Raw genomic sequence first — 17,619 nt, forward strand, 5'->3', positions numbered from 1 at the left:
GGCGGTGTCCTTGGGATAACGTCTCCCCCTCCTGGTCTTTTGTCTTTTCTTTGCGTATTTTTGGACCTGCCCTTCCCTAATAAAAGAATTTGCAGCTCCTGATCTCTGAGGAACTAGCCTCAGAGTCACTCGTGTGAGTTTCTCTCCTCTGCTGATAAACTCGTCCTTTTGTTTGAAACTGAAATCTGGAACGTCTCTCCTGTTTTGTCCAAAGATAGATAGACAGGTACCCCCTGGCCCAGGAGCACCGGTAACGGCAAGTATATTAACCTGTTCTCAGCCACGGACCTTGCCTCCTACTTCTCAAAGAATAAACAACAGCTGAGCTTCTTTCCCCACTTTGGCCCCACCAAACAAAGAGTAATGAACAAATTCAGAGACCTGACCTCAACCCCTGCAAACCAACCAAGCAAGCTCTCAATGCATCTAACTCATAATCTGACCATAATGTTCTCACCCCTGCCCACTACAAAAACATCTTAACAATAACTCTATATCCACCACATCAAATGTTTCATATATAACACAACTCTTGTTTTATTAATGTAGCCCTGACGCTCCCAAAGAGACTACTGGTCACTGTACACAACCTGTGGCTCCAGGAGATCTGAGCCTCCGCTACCGGGGAGCCTGGGGTAACACTTATAGCGCAGTGCCTCCACTTACCCAGGATCCCCGTGATGTGAGATTGCCCTGGGCAAGAAATACAACAACACACATATGAATGCAACCAGTTTTACTGTAACGCAACAGTACCTTATCACTTTATCATATTAACCGTGGTAATAACACATAACATATACCTTATACTATAATGCAATATAACCTTAGTGGCTTGGCCACTCATCAGGAGTAACGTCTCCGTCCCCTCACTGCGTGCCCCACACACCGTGTCCATGGCGCATGCATGCGCATCGGTAATGGTGGCCCCCGCTAGCCGGGTGCGCCGCAAGTCCTCGGAGCGCTCCCTGCTCCGGCCCCCACCTTCTCGTCGTGCCGGCAAGTCCGTCACTGCCTCCAGCGGCACCCGCGACCGCTTGGCACGCAAGGAGGGGGGTCTCTGGGACCAAAAATAGACCGGGGCTACATTAACTAATGTACAGCACCCAGGATAAGGGTGTGATATAAATGTTGTTATAAATAAATTAATAAATCAAACAATCTATAAATTGTATTGGACCCATTACAATTTACATTGTAAGTGCATTACTTTCCTTTTAATTAATTTATAAAGAAAATGGAATTACTGTACACTATTGGCGTGTTGCACTTTCTTGTTTTCTACTCAATGTTCTTATGCAGAAGGACCTCATTGCATCTATCTCATCAATACAGAGTGGGAATGCATCATTTCCTGATGGGATTTAATAACTTGACAAATTCTTTACCAGTCATCAAGGGAGCAAAGCTCATGGCAAAGCAATTCATGAGTGTTTTTTTTTTTCTAATGAATTGTCGTATAGTTACATGTTCCCGAATTTGAGACATGAGATGGGGTGTTTGGAATGAAATAGGCTACTGTGGTTCAGAATAATTACGTATACTGTCAGTATGAGGACAGAATAGAAATGGAATCACTGCAGTAAATTTTAAAAGACACAGACTTTGGGATTTTTCTGGCATGTACTGAAGTATGTCATTAACTATAGAAATTGTTGTGTGAGACTTCGTTGTGAAATCGTATGGTGATTGTACATTACACTGGCGACACACTTTATTCGAGCTCGGCTAGTCCCACGAATTCGGGTATACCCGGGTGTATTGAGGTTTGTGACTGTTTTCTGCCCGAGTATATTGGGTTATTTTCTAGGCAGGGATTGAAGCATTTTATTCCCGCTGGCTGCAATACTGCACAGTATATATATATATACTGCATTACAATTCATGAATTTATGCCATCTGGTAGACACGCAAAGCATTGCAGCCTATTAAATCCTAATCATTATCATTTAACAAATCAGCCGCCCATCAGCCAGGCATGAACCCAGGCTGGGAAGGCAAACGCAACGGGGCTTGTCAGAGGTGAGGAGCGGCGCATTCCAGGTATCTGCCAGGTACATACCGGGTATTTGCTCGAATAAAGTGTGTCGGTGCAGTTATTAATCACTTCCTAAAGTAAATACAAATATTTTTGTAACCGATATGTTATTTTATCTTTGTACAGAAGTACATTTTGGTAAATAACAATGTTTATATTCTGCAGTCGTAAAAATAGAAACAGAAGTTATTTGTATATATGTTTTTTTTTATCAATGGTTCAATTACCTCTTATAATAGATATTGTGCCTTTTTTTGTCGATTACAGATAAGATGGTTGGAAATATTGTTAGACATATAATGATACTATAATGCTGTGGAGACACAATGTGTGGTTGCTTTAAATTAACCAGTTGGGGTTATTATAGGAGAATCCAGCTGAAGATCCAAGATGTGAAGGACCACAGATCCATGGGTTAAAAAAAAGTGCTATAATGCGATACTGGTTACAAAACTATTTAGTGGCACATGCAAGTTGTGCGTGGCAGTAGGAAGCAGTCACTAACGCATTTCGCGCCAAAAGGTTCTATATCAAAGAGTAAATGCTAGGTGTGTGGTAAAGGATATTTATATCGGTCTCCCTTGGGATGTTGGCATCCAGGGTCGTACCTGCAGCTCCCATCAGGATGGACAAAACCCAAGGGCACGGAGTGACAAAGACCCCAGTACCGTGACCCCTCTTGTGGAGCACTTCAATGTCACTTGAAAATTTATAAAACTATTCTTATATTGTTGTTCAATATAACACATTTTCATAAAAATATGAGAAATTGAGTCCCAATAGGAATATCAATGAATAATTATTAAAAACTGCCTGTGTGCCTATGCAAAACAAGGCTAGTAATATGGCACTACATACTGACACGGTCAGGTTATGATCTGTCAGTGTATACAGGTACTGTATTAATTTGAATCTTTTTTCTTATTCTTTGAAAATGAGACAGGTAAATTCTGGCTCCAACTCCCAGTCGGGTTGACCACCCCTGGCCTAGAATTATGCTTTCTATGACTAGATCTGGTCCATATATAGTATACATGCTTATTCCCTACAGTTTAGACAGTCTCTACAATATCAACCTCAAGGAAGTATTGCAACTCCCAATCAACATTCATACTAATGTGCCAAGGGTGAAAAGCCAATATTTTCTTTGAGATTGAGCAGGCCTAATCTGTCACCTCTTCTAACAGGGACCATAATGTGCTCAAAAGCAGAGACCAAGAGAGTATCCAGACCCCCTTGTGGACAATTTGTAAAGTGTCTGGCCACAGAGTACCTAATATCAGTGTTCTTAATGGATCACAGATGTTCCATAATTCTAGCCATAAGTAGTCTCATAGTTCACCCCGCATATCCCTTTTTACACAGCCACATCTCAGTAAGTAAATAATATGACTGGTATTGCAATTGAATGAATGACTTTATTTATATAGCGCCATTAATGTACATAGCGCTTCACAGCAGTAATTACAGCACAGCAATTAATAAAGTTTTTTAACTTCTATTTTGTCTTTGTATATTTTTACTGTTTTGATTTGTTTAACATATGGATAGATACTTCAATGGTCACATTTGAACCCCTTTGACTCAAGAAAAGGAAAAACGGTGCATTTCGTGATCCCAAACAGTATAGGGGAAAGATGGGATTCCAACATTTTGGCTTTTTTAAAACAAGTTTGTGATCCTGGATGGCCCAGGGTTTAAGATCTAAATCCAATTTAAATATATCCAAGTGTTGAAATTATTTATCTAATCTGTTGTGCCTGTTTGCTGTAATGGGTTATGAAAAAGGAGAGGAAAAAGACTGGCAACTCCATATTGATGTTCGTGGTGTCAGTGTTCCTCCTCTTCTTTTTATTTGATATATTTTGTGAGGTTTTAGATATGATCTATTTGTCATATACTGTATGTATTATTAAAATCTTCCCTCAAATCCATTTCCTTATAACCCGTTTCTAGAAACTTGGACATCAAATCTTTAGATTGTTTCAAAAAGGACTCTTAATTTGAGTTTTGCCTTCTAATCCCTAGAAATTGCCCGTTTGGAATTGCTCTAATAAGAGCTTTATGATGACCACTATTTGCACTAAGACAGGTGTTCCTTGAATTGATCTTACGGTAGCTATCTGTTTGTATACTACCATTCATATCTAAGAATAGCAAGAAATCAAGATCTGAATATCGTGGCTGAGAGAAACATGTTTAAAGGTTGCATTTAAACTATTAGTGTCAAGTGTGTCTCTATAAAGTTTAAAAAGGGTAGAAATATTGACTTCCAATATAATTATAAGGCTGTCAATATATCTTTTGTAAAAGATGATTGTCACAATATATTTTAGTGTCATCAAAAAGTGAATTGACCAGCACAAACCAATTAATAAATTGGCAAATGAAGGTGCTAAAGAAGTGCCTATGGCTGTACCCCATGTCTGTAAATAAAACTGTTAATCGAACAAAAATAATTGTGCATGATTAGGAAGTGAATTCAAAATAAAAATGCATTGCGAGACTGATAAGTCAGATGTAGATAAAAAGTGTTGCATAGTCCAAGCTAAGTACTTTACTAAATTCTAACAAGACGGTACTAGTGGGATCGCCCTTTAATCTAATTGTAACCATGACACCTTTGGCTACTAGTCTGCCCTTTTACTGGCAGTAAGCCCTGGTATAAGCAGGCCTTGCCAGTAGTTGGTATGTGGTTTTCCCTCCTCTTTGGTACTGCACTTGAGTGACAGCAGGGGGTGGTACATCCTGAAGAAGCAGGCTTGGCATTATTTGATCAAATGATGCAAACCAAAAGTCTCCATCATATAAATTTTTACAATCTATATATACAGGGGAATTTAGTGATGACGTGCGGCTGCTTGCGATTGCTACGGAGGCTCCCGTGGGACAAACAAACGGCCAGTATGAGCTACGCGTTTTGCCGAGACTTTGTTGCACACATTTTGGTTTTGATATAGATTTGCCACATTGTCACTAGTTTTAGGTTGCGGTTATTGGCAGGTTGCTGTTATTGGCACTTATTTTTCTGGGGCTGGCACTAGCAACCTTTTTGCCTTTGTGATATTTTGTAGCACTCCACTTTTTTTGATCCCCACCCCTTATTTGATTTATTGTAGGCAATTTAATGACTTCATGTACAGTGTGTGTAGGATTTAAGTTTGTCGGACCATTTCTACAGCCGATAGGAACATTTCATACACCTATCCTAGGACATTATTTTACTTGTCATTGTAGTAAGGCTAAGTTTTAATTTAATCCACAATCCCATTATTTTCATAAAGAGTGCTAGTTGAGACGGGTTCTATCTCTCTATGTTTACTTTTGAATTATGGAAAGTAGAAGAGCCCTTAACAACACTACGACAATGAGAATGTTACTGTACAAGTTCAGGTGATTCGGTGCTGGCGTCACACCCAAGTCCAACAGTGATGGTCCATCAGGCATGGAGGCATGGTCAAACTAGCTTCTCACTTGATGTCCAAGAGTGATGACGTTACACCCAGTCAAGGAACGCATGTCCTGGAAGGCAAAACATTGCCAACGCGTACAGATTTTTGCCATAGCAGACACCTTAAGGAAATGATCATACCAATCTCAAAAAATTAAATAAAGTGCATGACTAAATGAAATCATAATTACAAATCAATAAAAATATTGCAAATAAATAACACACTGGTAGGATCCAGAGTTCGCCCATAAAGTTCAATAACTTTCAGTCATTCCTTTTATTTATTCCCTTGGCTACCAAGCATTCCAGGATAGAATCCAATTACATTCCTTTCATAATAAACGTTTCTCCCCATCTTCTTCCCTCTTCTGTAGCTATTTTCTTTTCTTTTTCTATGGAATATTTATGTTCACATTGATACATTATTTATTGGGTCTGATTGTTTTATCCCACATACAGTAGATCTTAGCACATGTAACAATACACTGTATATGTGACATGATCAGCCATACATGTTGGATGTTACATATTTACAAAGTGGATGAGGTTGAAAACAAAACACTGTATGTTCATCAAGTTCAACCTCTGTTAAATTTAGGTGACAGATACTCATCTTATTTATATTTACAGTTTATTGATGCAAAGGAAGGCAAAAAAAAAAAACCCCAGTGAAACATTATCTAACGATGTCTTATTAGGGGAAAATTTGTTCCGGACTTCAAAAATGAGAATGAAATTTGTCCCTGGATCAACATCGTTCCCATTTTTGGTTATTTGGTATATCCTGTATATTGTTTCTTTCTACAAAGTTGTCCAAGCTCTTCTTGAAGATCTCTTTTGGGTGCATACCATCTAAGCTAGGTGCTTAATTTCCCTAAGGCCTCGGTCCCGCTGCGCTTGTTGACGCGGGCGGCCATGTCGCGAGTTCCCCACCAGCAGGGGAATCCTCGCGAGCCGGTCCCGGTCTCCCCTGGCGGCACAGCTGACTACACACTGTGGCGCGTCAGCCGCTAGGAGACACAAGAGAATGGTGTTTCCTAGCGTTGACGCGTCACGTGGTGTGGCTGTGAGCCAATGGGGAGGGGAGGCTTCGGGAGGAGGAGAGGCTTCGGGGAGCGGGGAGGAGTGTGGAGTGAAAGCAGGTGAGTGCCTGTCTGTGTGTGTGTCTGAGTGCGTGCGTGCCTGTCTGTGTGTGTATGTGTGTGCCTGAGTGCGTGAGTGCCAGCTTCTGTCTGTGTGTGTGTGTGTGTGTATGAGTGCGTGAGTGCCTGCCTGTGTGTGCGCACGCGTGTGTGTGCGTGAGTGCCTGCCTGTGTGTGTGTGTGTGTTTAAACTTACCCTCAGCAGCTCCAGCCCGAGTCCGTGGAGGGAGGGGGGGGGGGAGAGTAGCGGGTCCCTCCGCTCAAGCCACGCCCCTCCTCCCTGTCAAGCCTCCCACTCCCGCCCACCTCCCGCTCCGGCTCCCGCTCCCTACAGACCGCATATCGCGGTCTTTGTATGTCAGCGCACCGCCTGTCTGAAGTGCGGGTGCGCTGACTCTGGGAGCGGGGCCTTAGCCTAACTGTGTCAAGCGGCTTCGCACTTCTTCCTCGGTTACCCAATGGTTAGTTAATATTGAGATTGTGACTTCCTCCTGCTGCAATATGTTTGTATTTACCAGAAGAGGAGTCAATTGCAGAGGCAAATAATTTATTTATTCCCCTGCCTACTCCTTATCTCCAATAATTTGCCAGCCCATCTCCCACTGAGAGGGACCTATATTCTATTTTCTAATCTGTTGCTATTAATGTTGTCTGTTAAAGCCAATCAGTAATTCAATGCTGCCTGTCAAAGAAGAAGCACACAGTTTAATTGTACACAAGCAGGTAGTGCAGAGGGGAATCTGGGGTGTGGCACAATGGCCCATTCCCCTTTGTAATATTGATGATCTGCTAAATGCCAGTGTTACCAGACAGCTGGAAATGCAAAGAATTAACATTATAATGTTATCTCTCTTATACATGTAGAGACTTAAAGATGTGTTAATGGGCAGATTCAAGAACAGCTAGGATGGGTGCGGCACCTTGTATATTAATGACTTGCTAAATTGTCTGCACCTCCAGCAAGGTCTGTGTGGACAAAGGGGGCGCTGCTTTTCTGCATGTGTGAGAAGACAGCCATCGATAAACTGGGACAGGCTAACCCCACGGGGGAGAGACAGTACTCAGGTTTGTAAGTCTGTAGAATAATAGAGTTGGGTGTGAACGCTGCATTCCAGGTTGCATTGCTTGCTTTTAAAAAACATTTTTATGATTAAAGCTGGGGGTCTCCTGAGCTTAATCCCATTCATTTAATATCCGGGGACCCCCTGCTTCCTGAGATACTTACCTCTGTAGGGGGTGCCAGCATCTCTGCAGCCAGGGAGCTTGTGTGCCTAACATAATGGTGGCGTTTAAATGTCATGCGGGCCATTAGGAAGCTGTGACATCATCCCTTTTGGCCTGAATGACCAGGACCTTTAAACTCCAGAGATACCGGCTCCCCTTACTGAGGGAAGAATCTCTTGAAGAAGTGGCTCCCCAGAGCTGAAATTAATGGGGTTCAGCTCCGGAGACCCCCTACTTCAATCCTATAACAAAAGAACAAAAGCAAGAAATGCAACCTGGACTGCAAATTGTAACTAGACACATAAATTCTGGGACAGACTGTTGACAATAGAGACTCTGGGCAGAGAACAGGAGGAACCTTTGGGATAAAAAAAATCTACTAGTGTATCTGCCGGTCAGAGGGAAGAAAAAGCGGGATTTTAGAAAGTCGCGGGCCGCATTACAACACTATGACAATCTCAATGTTTGGGGTAATTACTAAAATAAGACAAGCAATTTTTTTTATGAAGTTGGATCTTATAATAATAATAATAATAGCATGTTCTTGTATAGCGCTGCTAGTTGTACGCAGCACTTTACAGAGACATTTTGCAGGCACATGTCCCTGCCCCATGGAGCTTACCTGCTTCAAACGCAGTGCCAGTCAGTGTCTTTACTCACTGAGCCGCTCCCTCTCCCTTATATTATTGGTAGAGATGTTCAAAGTTTAGGAACAATTTCTAATGTACGTATGGACTGTTTCGGGGTGCTAGCACCAGATCTGCTTCTTAGTTGCTCCTCTGCCTTTCGTTCAGTCTGATATAGGGGTCAGAATACATTGATAGTTCATGCATTTCAAATCCTACTTGTAACTTGCAAAGACGGTGTCAGCAATATTTGCTGCAGGAGTGAATCTGAGCCTGGTAACAATTTTGTAGGAAAAGGATAAATATCTCAGGGACCCTGGAGGTTGGAGACCACAGATTAACTCCAGTGCACCGGGTTCAGCTAATTAAAAAAAAACTAAAATGAAGTTACAGTAATGCGTTGTTACTCAGAAAGAAAATAGGAGGCGGGCTTAGGCATGACTGCAGTTTAGTTTGTGGATATGAAGAGTAAAGTGTAGAAATTATCAGCATCTTTATCAATAGACTAGTATCCAAATTTGGAAAATTCATATATTTTGACAAACAATTAATACAACACTATTATGAACCCTATATGTTTGTAACAAGTGTATGTAAATGTTGGTAATCTTGGCAGGAATGTAGCGATGCCTTAATTGGCTTACAAACTTTTTAATATTCTCGCGTACCTCAATATAATGGCTTGAATGGTGTTAAGATAAATGAAGAGCACAGGGAAGAAGCGCCATTCTGCTATTATTACCCAGAGTCATTGTAACAAATGTTTGCAATGAAGTGTTTTTTATTAGGATGGTGGTGTTGGGAGGATCAGTTTTGGAAGATATCTTTCCAGTAACTTCCACATCCAATATTTACTTCTGGATATGGCGAGCTGTCCTTCTACATCTTGACTGTTTCCCGACTGCTGTACAGGTCGAGTTGACGAGACAGTCAGTTTACTGGAACTCAGAAACAGCGCCTGAAATAATGCACTGTACTGTATGCACGGCACTGTACTGTATGTTACTCGGGTACTGAATATATACAGCCTAAGGAAAGGAGGTCTCCTGTCTCATATTTTCCCTCACGTGTCTCACTGTTAGCAGTCTATTACAACACAGTTAGCAGAAAATAAAAACGACGTTGACATGCTACAGTATTAAAAGTAGTAGTACTGGGTCTGATTTCAGGAGAGTGTAAAGTTATTAGGGAAATTGGGGCAGGGAAATAGGGACAGGGACCTCCTTTCTAGGGACTCAGTTTCTTATAACATATATAACATTGTACTGCGCTCTGGAGTTACATACGTTCCAATACATAATAATAAAGGATGAAGTTATGCAAAGTAATGTGCGCTGCATGTTAAAATGAATCAGTAGAGTAATCCTCCTCCCTCCGTCTGTCCCACCCAGTCACTGGCTGCAGGAAGAGACAAAGAGGTGTTAATGCAGTGATTGGTTTCCATAATCCTATTACATGTCAGCATAGGGAAGTATAAAAGGAAAAGCTGTGAGTGAATGTGTCTGATGGCTCCTATTGTACTCTTAACTGATATGCAAATCACTATTTAATAGGTGAACAGAGACATTTTCTGCCTTCTTTGCTTTACTAATCCTTGCAATACTCACTTTATATAAAAATTCAATTTTACTTCAAATTTTTTTTGATTCAATTATGTAGTCAATTGTTGTTGAGATAAATATACTATTACTGTATAATGTTCACATTAGTTACAATTTAAATTCTTTTCCAGATTCTGAAAAATTATGGGTCATATTAAAAATAAAAATAAAAACCTGATTTTATTAAAAAGATAAACCAGATGTCACTTTGAATCTGGTTACCAATAGAGTTCTGCGAAGTAAAATTGAATTATTATATAAAGTGAGTATTGCAAGGATTCAACTCTTTGTATATTCACCATATTATATACTCTTTGGTTCTATCTGGATTTCCTTAATCCTCACTTGTGATTATAATTAACAACCTTCAAAACATTTGATACATCATAAAACAATTCACTTACTGTTAATAGTCCTTTAGTCTAATTTAAATTGATTGCAATATCCCTTTGTGTCCTATTTTGGACATATTCTCTAAACAACTCAATTGGGTCCCCACAACACTATGTGATTGACTTTATGTGATTGATACATTTTTTAATAGTTAATTGTATAATTGATTAAATAATTAATGTATGCAAAGTACCTCCCTATAAATACTGTGAAGGGGCGTCTAGTGGGTAACCCCTGATGAAGTCATCATAGTTGTCGAAACGCGTAGGGCGTGGTCTGACTGAAGCCGTCACTTGCCCATGATCTTTGGTGCTGTTGGAGGAGAGACGCTGGTTCCTGGTCTCCCGTGCTATTGTTGCCGGCACTAAGACTCTGAAGCTGCTGGTTCTCGGAGGGACACCTCAAACGGAGCACCGAGTTGGAAGGACTTCAATTCCGGCCATCCGGTTACACGGAGGAGAGGCCCCGAGAGGACGCCATCATCTCTATTGCACAGCGTTGCTGGCACATGAGAGCCAATCTCATACCTGCTTATTTTTTCAGTACTCTTGTGAGTGGGCATTTGCTTGATTTTAAGTTCTATAAAACCTTTGTTATTACATTAATGCACTAGCTGTGCGCCTGTTTTCTTTTCTCTTTTTTTCACAGATATATTTATGGAGTAGTGATCCCTTTGAAACGGGCTGCCAATACCTGGATGTCATTGGTTTTGGAACGGGACTTTGTTTTTTCAGAGGGTTTTTATAAAGGTTTTTATTTAATCATTTTTTAATTTTTTATGGTATTATTATTGAATATATTGTTCATTTTTAATTATTAGTATCGTGTTAAATTAACATCACACCAACTCTGAGATTATATGTTTTAGCAGGTACTATTTGCTATCATCACATCACCCCACTAAACGCTTTCACGGTAGGGTTAATTAGTTCTTCAATGTAATAGCCTTGTCCAGGATATATTAGAGGCGCTACTTCACTCTTGTTTGTTTCTTTTGTCATATATATATATATATATTTATTTATACATTGTAGTTTTAGTTTATATAACTGCAATAGAATGTTGCTCTGAACTTCTCCCCCATTGTATCCTGAATATTGCTAAGTTTTTAAAACTGAGTATTATTCATAAACAAATGAAAATATTTTTGAATTTTGGCAGCTATTGATAATGTTTTGCGATAATCACAGACATTGGGTTAAGACAAGTGGCCTGTGTTGGTTTGACATGGGAGCAAATGGATAAATAGAATAAAGGAATAAAAATACCACATTGGTTTATTTGCTATACTTACAGTAATTTTATTGGGTTTTCCATACTCTCCTATTTATCGGTGCCTCTTAACCAAGATTTAAAAACAAAAATATGTATTGTATTTGCTATCACAGACGCACCAGTCTAAGTTCTTTCAAACCTAAAGCTGTCTCACATTTTAATCTGGTCTGTAACTGTTACATACGCCTATAACATATACAGTATTATCTTTAACTGTACATACAATGTCTTGTATATAATGTGTAACGGTGTTTCCCTGGGCCCTTCTGATCCTGACACCATGTGTGAGAAACTATCCTAATTACATGTATGTAGTGTGGTGCACCTGCTGGCAACAGGACTCCTGAGTCTCCCGGTTGGTGTTGTGGGGATATCACCATGACAGGCGTCTGAGGTAGTGTGCTGAGTACTACTCACATTTGGTACAGTGCCTCCACCCCATCAGGATCCCCACGATGGCAGGGAGGAGTTTCTGACGGGGAACTCCTAGGTGCACCTTCTCCCTGAGAAACTCCACTCACAGGCAAGAAGGGTCTTTCCATGGGCATCTTTATTGACATGTCTTTTGGCAGACTGCCCATCACAGCGGCCGACACTTAGCCGCACATCTTGCAGAGGCCCTCCAGGCAGAAGGTTCCTCCTGTCTTCTAATTAAGTTGTCCTTCCACCTCTCCCCCAAGGGAGACCACCAGCTGTGCCAGATCCCTGGACACAGTACGTAATCAGATTGGCACTTTGCCCCTCTGGCAGACAGACTTGAACTGCTGCAGGCACTTCACTCCACTCTGAACCGCACTTTCAACCAACTCTTGACACTAACTTTAGGAAATGTTGAGCAATATATAGGCTCCAGAAAGACCCATCTCTGTGTCACTAACTGTGGACACAAGCATGCTGTCACTTCCTTTGCTACATATGACATCACAGGGTTTGAGGGTAAACCTCCATGATAACAACTGCCAATCCTACCTTATTGTCAGGATTACTGCCATCATGAGAGAGATCTGTACACCAATTTTACACATGGCTACAAATGTATAACCTTGCTCACTTAATGTAACTATGTATCTGTCATCATAATTCTGTGCCTAGGACAAACTTGAAAACGAGAGGTAACTCAATGTATACTTCCGGGTAAAACATTTTATAAATAAATGATACTGTGTAACACTCCAATTGTTCAGTATGTGGAAGATGATATGTACTGTATGGTGCAGTAATAGAGGCAGAAGAAAAAGAAACCTTAGAGGAGAGTTCCCGTCTCCAAGTTATGATAATGTTCTGCACTCTGTGCTATATATTTTGTCTAGTATCCTTCTGAAAACATTAAACTTAATCCAAATGGATTTTACAATACCAAAAAACACTTTTTTTTTGCATTCTGTGCATCATTAAAGTATTTCAGTGTATATGACCTGCGATATTATGGTCATGACTTGAAAGTGGCTCGCAGGCTTATACGCTTTGGCCAAAGAGTTAACTAAATTACCCTTCTTCAAGAGATATATAGGTATTTCACTGTGTATTTTTGTCACATTGGATGTTGCTCTGGACTTTTGTTTCTTGTGTTATACAATTAGCCACACCCAGTAGAACTCCTTTTGACACTTTTATACATATATATATATACTGTATATATATATTGGGGTGTTTCTGAGAGCTTGCTGGGTATCTGTGTGTAAAGTATTTCAGTGTATCCTGTACTGATTCCAAAAATTAATAACATGCCAACTTGCTTTTATTACCTAGGTCAATATTTTATTACCAACATTCTTGATATTAGTCTAATTTGTAATTAAACATATATACGTTTTTAAAAGTAATGACATTTTGTGCATTTTTTATTTTATTTTAATGTCTACATTACTGGAATTGAATCAGTTGTTTTCACTTCAGTTTCTATCACTTTTCCTTGTATCTTCTCACCTCTAGAATCTTTTCACATGTTAATGATGTCAGTGCTGGGTAGTTAACAGCTAGTTAGAGTGATTGTCAGGCAGCCAATCAGGAAGTCTTACCAACCACCCACTCCATGGAACATTCTTATATAAATCACCCTTCCACCTTCTTATATTCAGTGGCTTTCAGTGACCCAGACTCACTAGTTACTTCCTCCCATACCACTTGGAGAATATTTGCAAAGCTCATTTTTTGAAGAATTTCCTGTTGGCAGCAACTCTAACACGGCATCTTTACAGGAGGAATTACCAAGGCTACTTCTCCAGTTTAAGGTAAATATCTTCTAAATCAATGTGAGTTTCATTGTACCAGCTTTTCTTCTTTGGAGTATCTATAGTTTCCATCTTTAGACATTTCTATGCATGTTTTTAGATATATCCCCATATGTGATATTAATGGCTCTAGGTTATAGTCTTCTTGGAACTTCAGTATGTTTTCTGTGTACAGTAAGTGCAATTTATCAACTACATTGCCAATGAAAATGAGTTTTGAAACTATGCAACTCCCTGATTGAAAAGCAAAGTAGTCTGTGTGATAAACACTGAAGTATATATTTGGCAAAAAGTTATGTGGAACCACTTAAAGGTATCACGACTTGCAAATAAGTGGGGTACAAGATACAATAAACTAGAGCATATTTAAATAGCTAGGAGTAACCAATATAAGCAATTGTTGGATACAGACACAAATCAAATTATTTGAAAAAGTTTATTACATCTATAAGTTATCTTCTGTTATTCTGAAATGCTCTAATTATGGATTAAAAAAATAATGCCACGATTGCTATCAATACCACAGCTGAATGACCCACATTTCTGTACTAAAGTATGGAACATTTAGTATGAAGACAAATTATTGAACTGCTTTACTGACAATGGGAAATAAAAAGGAAAATATAATTATATAGAGGGGTTCTATGTATAGGAATCTTCACCACTGTACAGTAACATTGTCTCTCTCCCCTCATTGTCTAGAATGGCTGCCACAATCCAGGAAATAACCAAGGAAATGGCAAAGCTGCTTCTGCATCTGATCTCACTGGCATCTAAGAACCTGAAGAGGCTGGAACTGACAGATCATTATGACCCCATTAGAGACCTGGGCAAAGGCTCTTATGGAAACGTTCTGATGGCCAAACACAGGAAATCAGGTAATGGACATAAACACTCTATGAACTTACAGTACATTCAGAGTATCGGGAGCATTGTTGTATTGTAAAGGCACCAGTTATATTATCTGGGGGTTGATGCAGTAAGACTGGAATTGGTTTGCCTTATGTGGTCAACTATTACAAGCCCTTGCATACCTACAAATTGTATCTTTACTTTCTAATTGGTTAGAAACCCCATTGTGAAATAGAGTAAGTTGGTGTTTTCTGCGGATTGATTTGTACCTGGTTGCTTCAACAAATTCTTTATAATACAACAGTAATCTTTGCAGAATTTGAGCTCAATGGTTATATTTCAGCCCCCTAATGAAGTTAGTGCATGTTGTATAATCCTTTGCACTTGTGTGTTTTACCCCAGCTGAGCTATTTAACTCACAATAAGGGTGTTTTGTCCTCTCTCCGACAGGTCAAGCAGTGGCACTGAAGATGATGGGGAAGAATAAGACTGGTTTGGAAAACTTCCTGCAAGAATTTGCTATATCTATTTACCTCTGCTCCCATCCACATATCATTGGAACCTATGGGGTGGCCTTTGATACAGTCAGTCACTTTGTGTTTGTTCAGGAAGTGGGGACGGCTGGGAACCTCCTGTCCATCATTCAACCAAAGGTAAGGAAAACCACAGGGTAACACATTCAATGACCTAGAAGCTGAATGACATTTTACAGTAGTTCTGTTTATATGTGTAAACACTGCAATATAATACTATTTGCATTCATATCATATTTAGTACTGCTTTAATGGTCATGAAAAAGCTATAGATGTATTTATTTATCTTCCCGTAACTGGCAAGAAAATCCCTTTACCGCGGCTCTGGGAAAGTGAAAGCTGCATCCATCCATGGGGGAGGGGAAGGGGTATTCTTCTCTCAGACCCCCCACAGCATTTATTCCCCATGCCAAGGGATGCCACAGTCATGCTCCCCGCCAGCAGAGAAAATAAATCTGTATTCTCTGTAGCTTGTAGAAACTCATTATTGAAGCAACATAAACCTACTAAAGACAACCGATACTTGAATGGACCAAATACATTCTCACAAGTCCTTTCATCTGTTTAAAAAAATTAGCTTAGTGTCCAAAGTGCTGCAATTGTGACCACAGTGGTCAAGGTACCAACGAATTAATGTTACAGGGGGTCCCATACAGAAGCATAGACCCCGGAGCTCCATCATGGACGGTACTGTCTGCGGTACTGCTGACCTTTTGCTTGTTCATCCACAGCACCGAGGCCAGAAAGGCTTTGTTACATCTGTATATCTGTTGCCAAACCTCTGATCCTATTAGATTCTCAAGCGTATTTTTTATTTTCTGGATGGCATTGTATGAATTGCAAATCATAACACACATTTTTAGATTTTTGTACAATTGGTTTTCTTTGGCTGAAGACTTTACACAGAAGCAAAATAAAACATCAAATATTGTTGACAACATGGTTGAATGGAGAAAGATGTACAGAGTTGTGTTTTCTTACTATTTATGTTTGTCTTCCCTGTGTAGGTTGGTATAAGAGAGGAGTTGGTGAAACGTTGCGTGGTGCAGCTTGCTAGTGCTCTGGAATTTATGCACAGTAAGGGACTGGTCCATCGGGACATCAAGACTGACAATATTTTGCTGATGGATCGGGAATGTCATTGTATAAAACTGGCAGACTTTGGACTCACTCAGCTACAGAGCACTCGTATACCGTCAATGTCCTTTGTCATACCGTATATGCCTCCTGAGATTTCTATCCTTGAACCAAGTGGACAGTTAATATTACACCATAGCCTTGATGTGTGGTCATTTGGGGTTCTTGTATACATTGCCCTCACTGGCTGCTTCCCTTGGAATGGCGCTGTGCTTCATGATCAAAAGTACAGGGAGTATGTTAGCTGGCAATTTAGGAAGGATATTTCACAAGCGCCCACTGGGTGGAAGAAATTCACCCCTGAAGCCAAGAAAATGTTCTTCCAGGTATTGGCTCCTTGTCCCACTGAGAGGTGCTCAGTGATGGAAGTTGTGAAGTATATTCACTTTCCATGGAAAGTAGAGATTCTCCCAGATGACATTGCCAGAAATAGCAAGACCATGCAGGAGTCAAAAAGACCACACAATGACCGTACTGAAGCTACGACAAACAGCTCATCAATGGTGGTTCTGGAAAATGAAAACCCCTCCCTCTCTATTGGAGCTGAAGTTGAGCTCACATAGGACAATGCTTCTTTTGGATACAGATACTGCACCGACACACTTTATTCGAGCAAATACCCGGTATGTACCTGGCAGATACCTGGAATGCGCCGCTCCTAACCTCTGACAAGCCCCGTTGCATTTGCCTTAACAGCCTGGGTTCATGCCTGGCTGATGGTCGGCTGATCTGTTAAATGATAATGATTAGGATTTAATAGGCTGCAATGCTTCGCGTGTCTACCAGATGGCATAAATTCATGAATTGTAATGCAGTTTATATATATATACTGTGCAGTATTGCAGCCAGCGGGAATAAAATGCTTCAATCCCTGCTTGGAAAATAACTCAATGCACTCGGGCAGAAAACAGTCACAAACCTCAATACACCCGGGTATACCCGAATTCGTGGGACTAGCCAAGCTCGAATAAAGTGTGTCGCCAGTGTACTGCTGCGGCCAAGTTTATTCGAGCATTTGCCCGTTCTTGGCCGCAGCAGTAGCCTGGCGCACGCCCGAGGGTGACGGGTGCGCGCCGAAGCAGCGGAAGAGCGCCCTCCGATCGGGGCGCTCTCCCT

At 40.4% G+C, this 17,619-nt stretch overlaps 1 protein-coding gene across 1 annotated transcript; it reads left to right on the top strand.

Annotated features, from left to right (window-relative positions):
* The first annotated feature begins 14,684 nt into the window (after positions 1-14,684).
* Positions 14,685-17,066, top strand: LOC142487614 (serine/threonine-protein kinase SBK1-like). The gene is made up of 3 exons (XM_075587657.1): positions 14,685-14,859; positions 15,284-15,486; positions 16,374-17,066. Exons 1-3 carry the CDS (start codon positions 14,685-14,687, stop codon positions 17,064-17,066), a joined length of 1,071 nt encoding a protein of 356 aa, XP_075443772.1.
* Positions 17,067-17,619: the final 553 nt, after the last annotated feature.

Source organism: Ascaphus truei, chromosome 1 (assembly GCF_040206685.1).
Source record: "Ascaphus truei isolate aAscTru1 chromosome 1, aAscTru1.hap1, whole genome shotgun sequence".
In the NCBI taxonomy this organism is placed as follows: domain Eukaryota; kingdom Metazoa; phylum Chordata; class Amphibia; order Anura; family Ascaphidae; genus Ascaphus; species Ascaphus truei.

Excerpts from the sequence above, each read along its gene's own strand:
- LOC142487614 (XM_075587657.1), top strand. The coding sequence starts at position 14,685 with ATGGCTGCCACAATCCAGGAAATAACCAAGGAAATGGCAAAGCTGCTT. Across the intron at positions 14,860-15,283 it reads GGCCAAACACAGGAAATCAG|GTCAAGCAGTGGCACTGAAG; the intron begins GTAATGGACATA and ends TCTCTCCGACAG. Across the intron at positions 15,487-16,373 it reads TGTCCATCATTCAACCAAAG|GTTGGTATAAGAGAGGAGTT; the intron begins GTAAGGAAAACC and ends TTCCCTGTGTAG.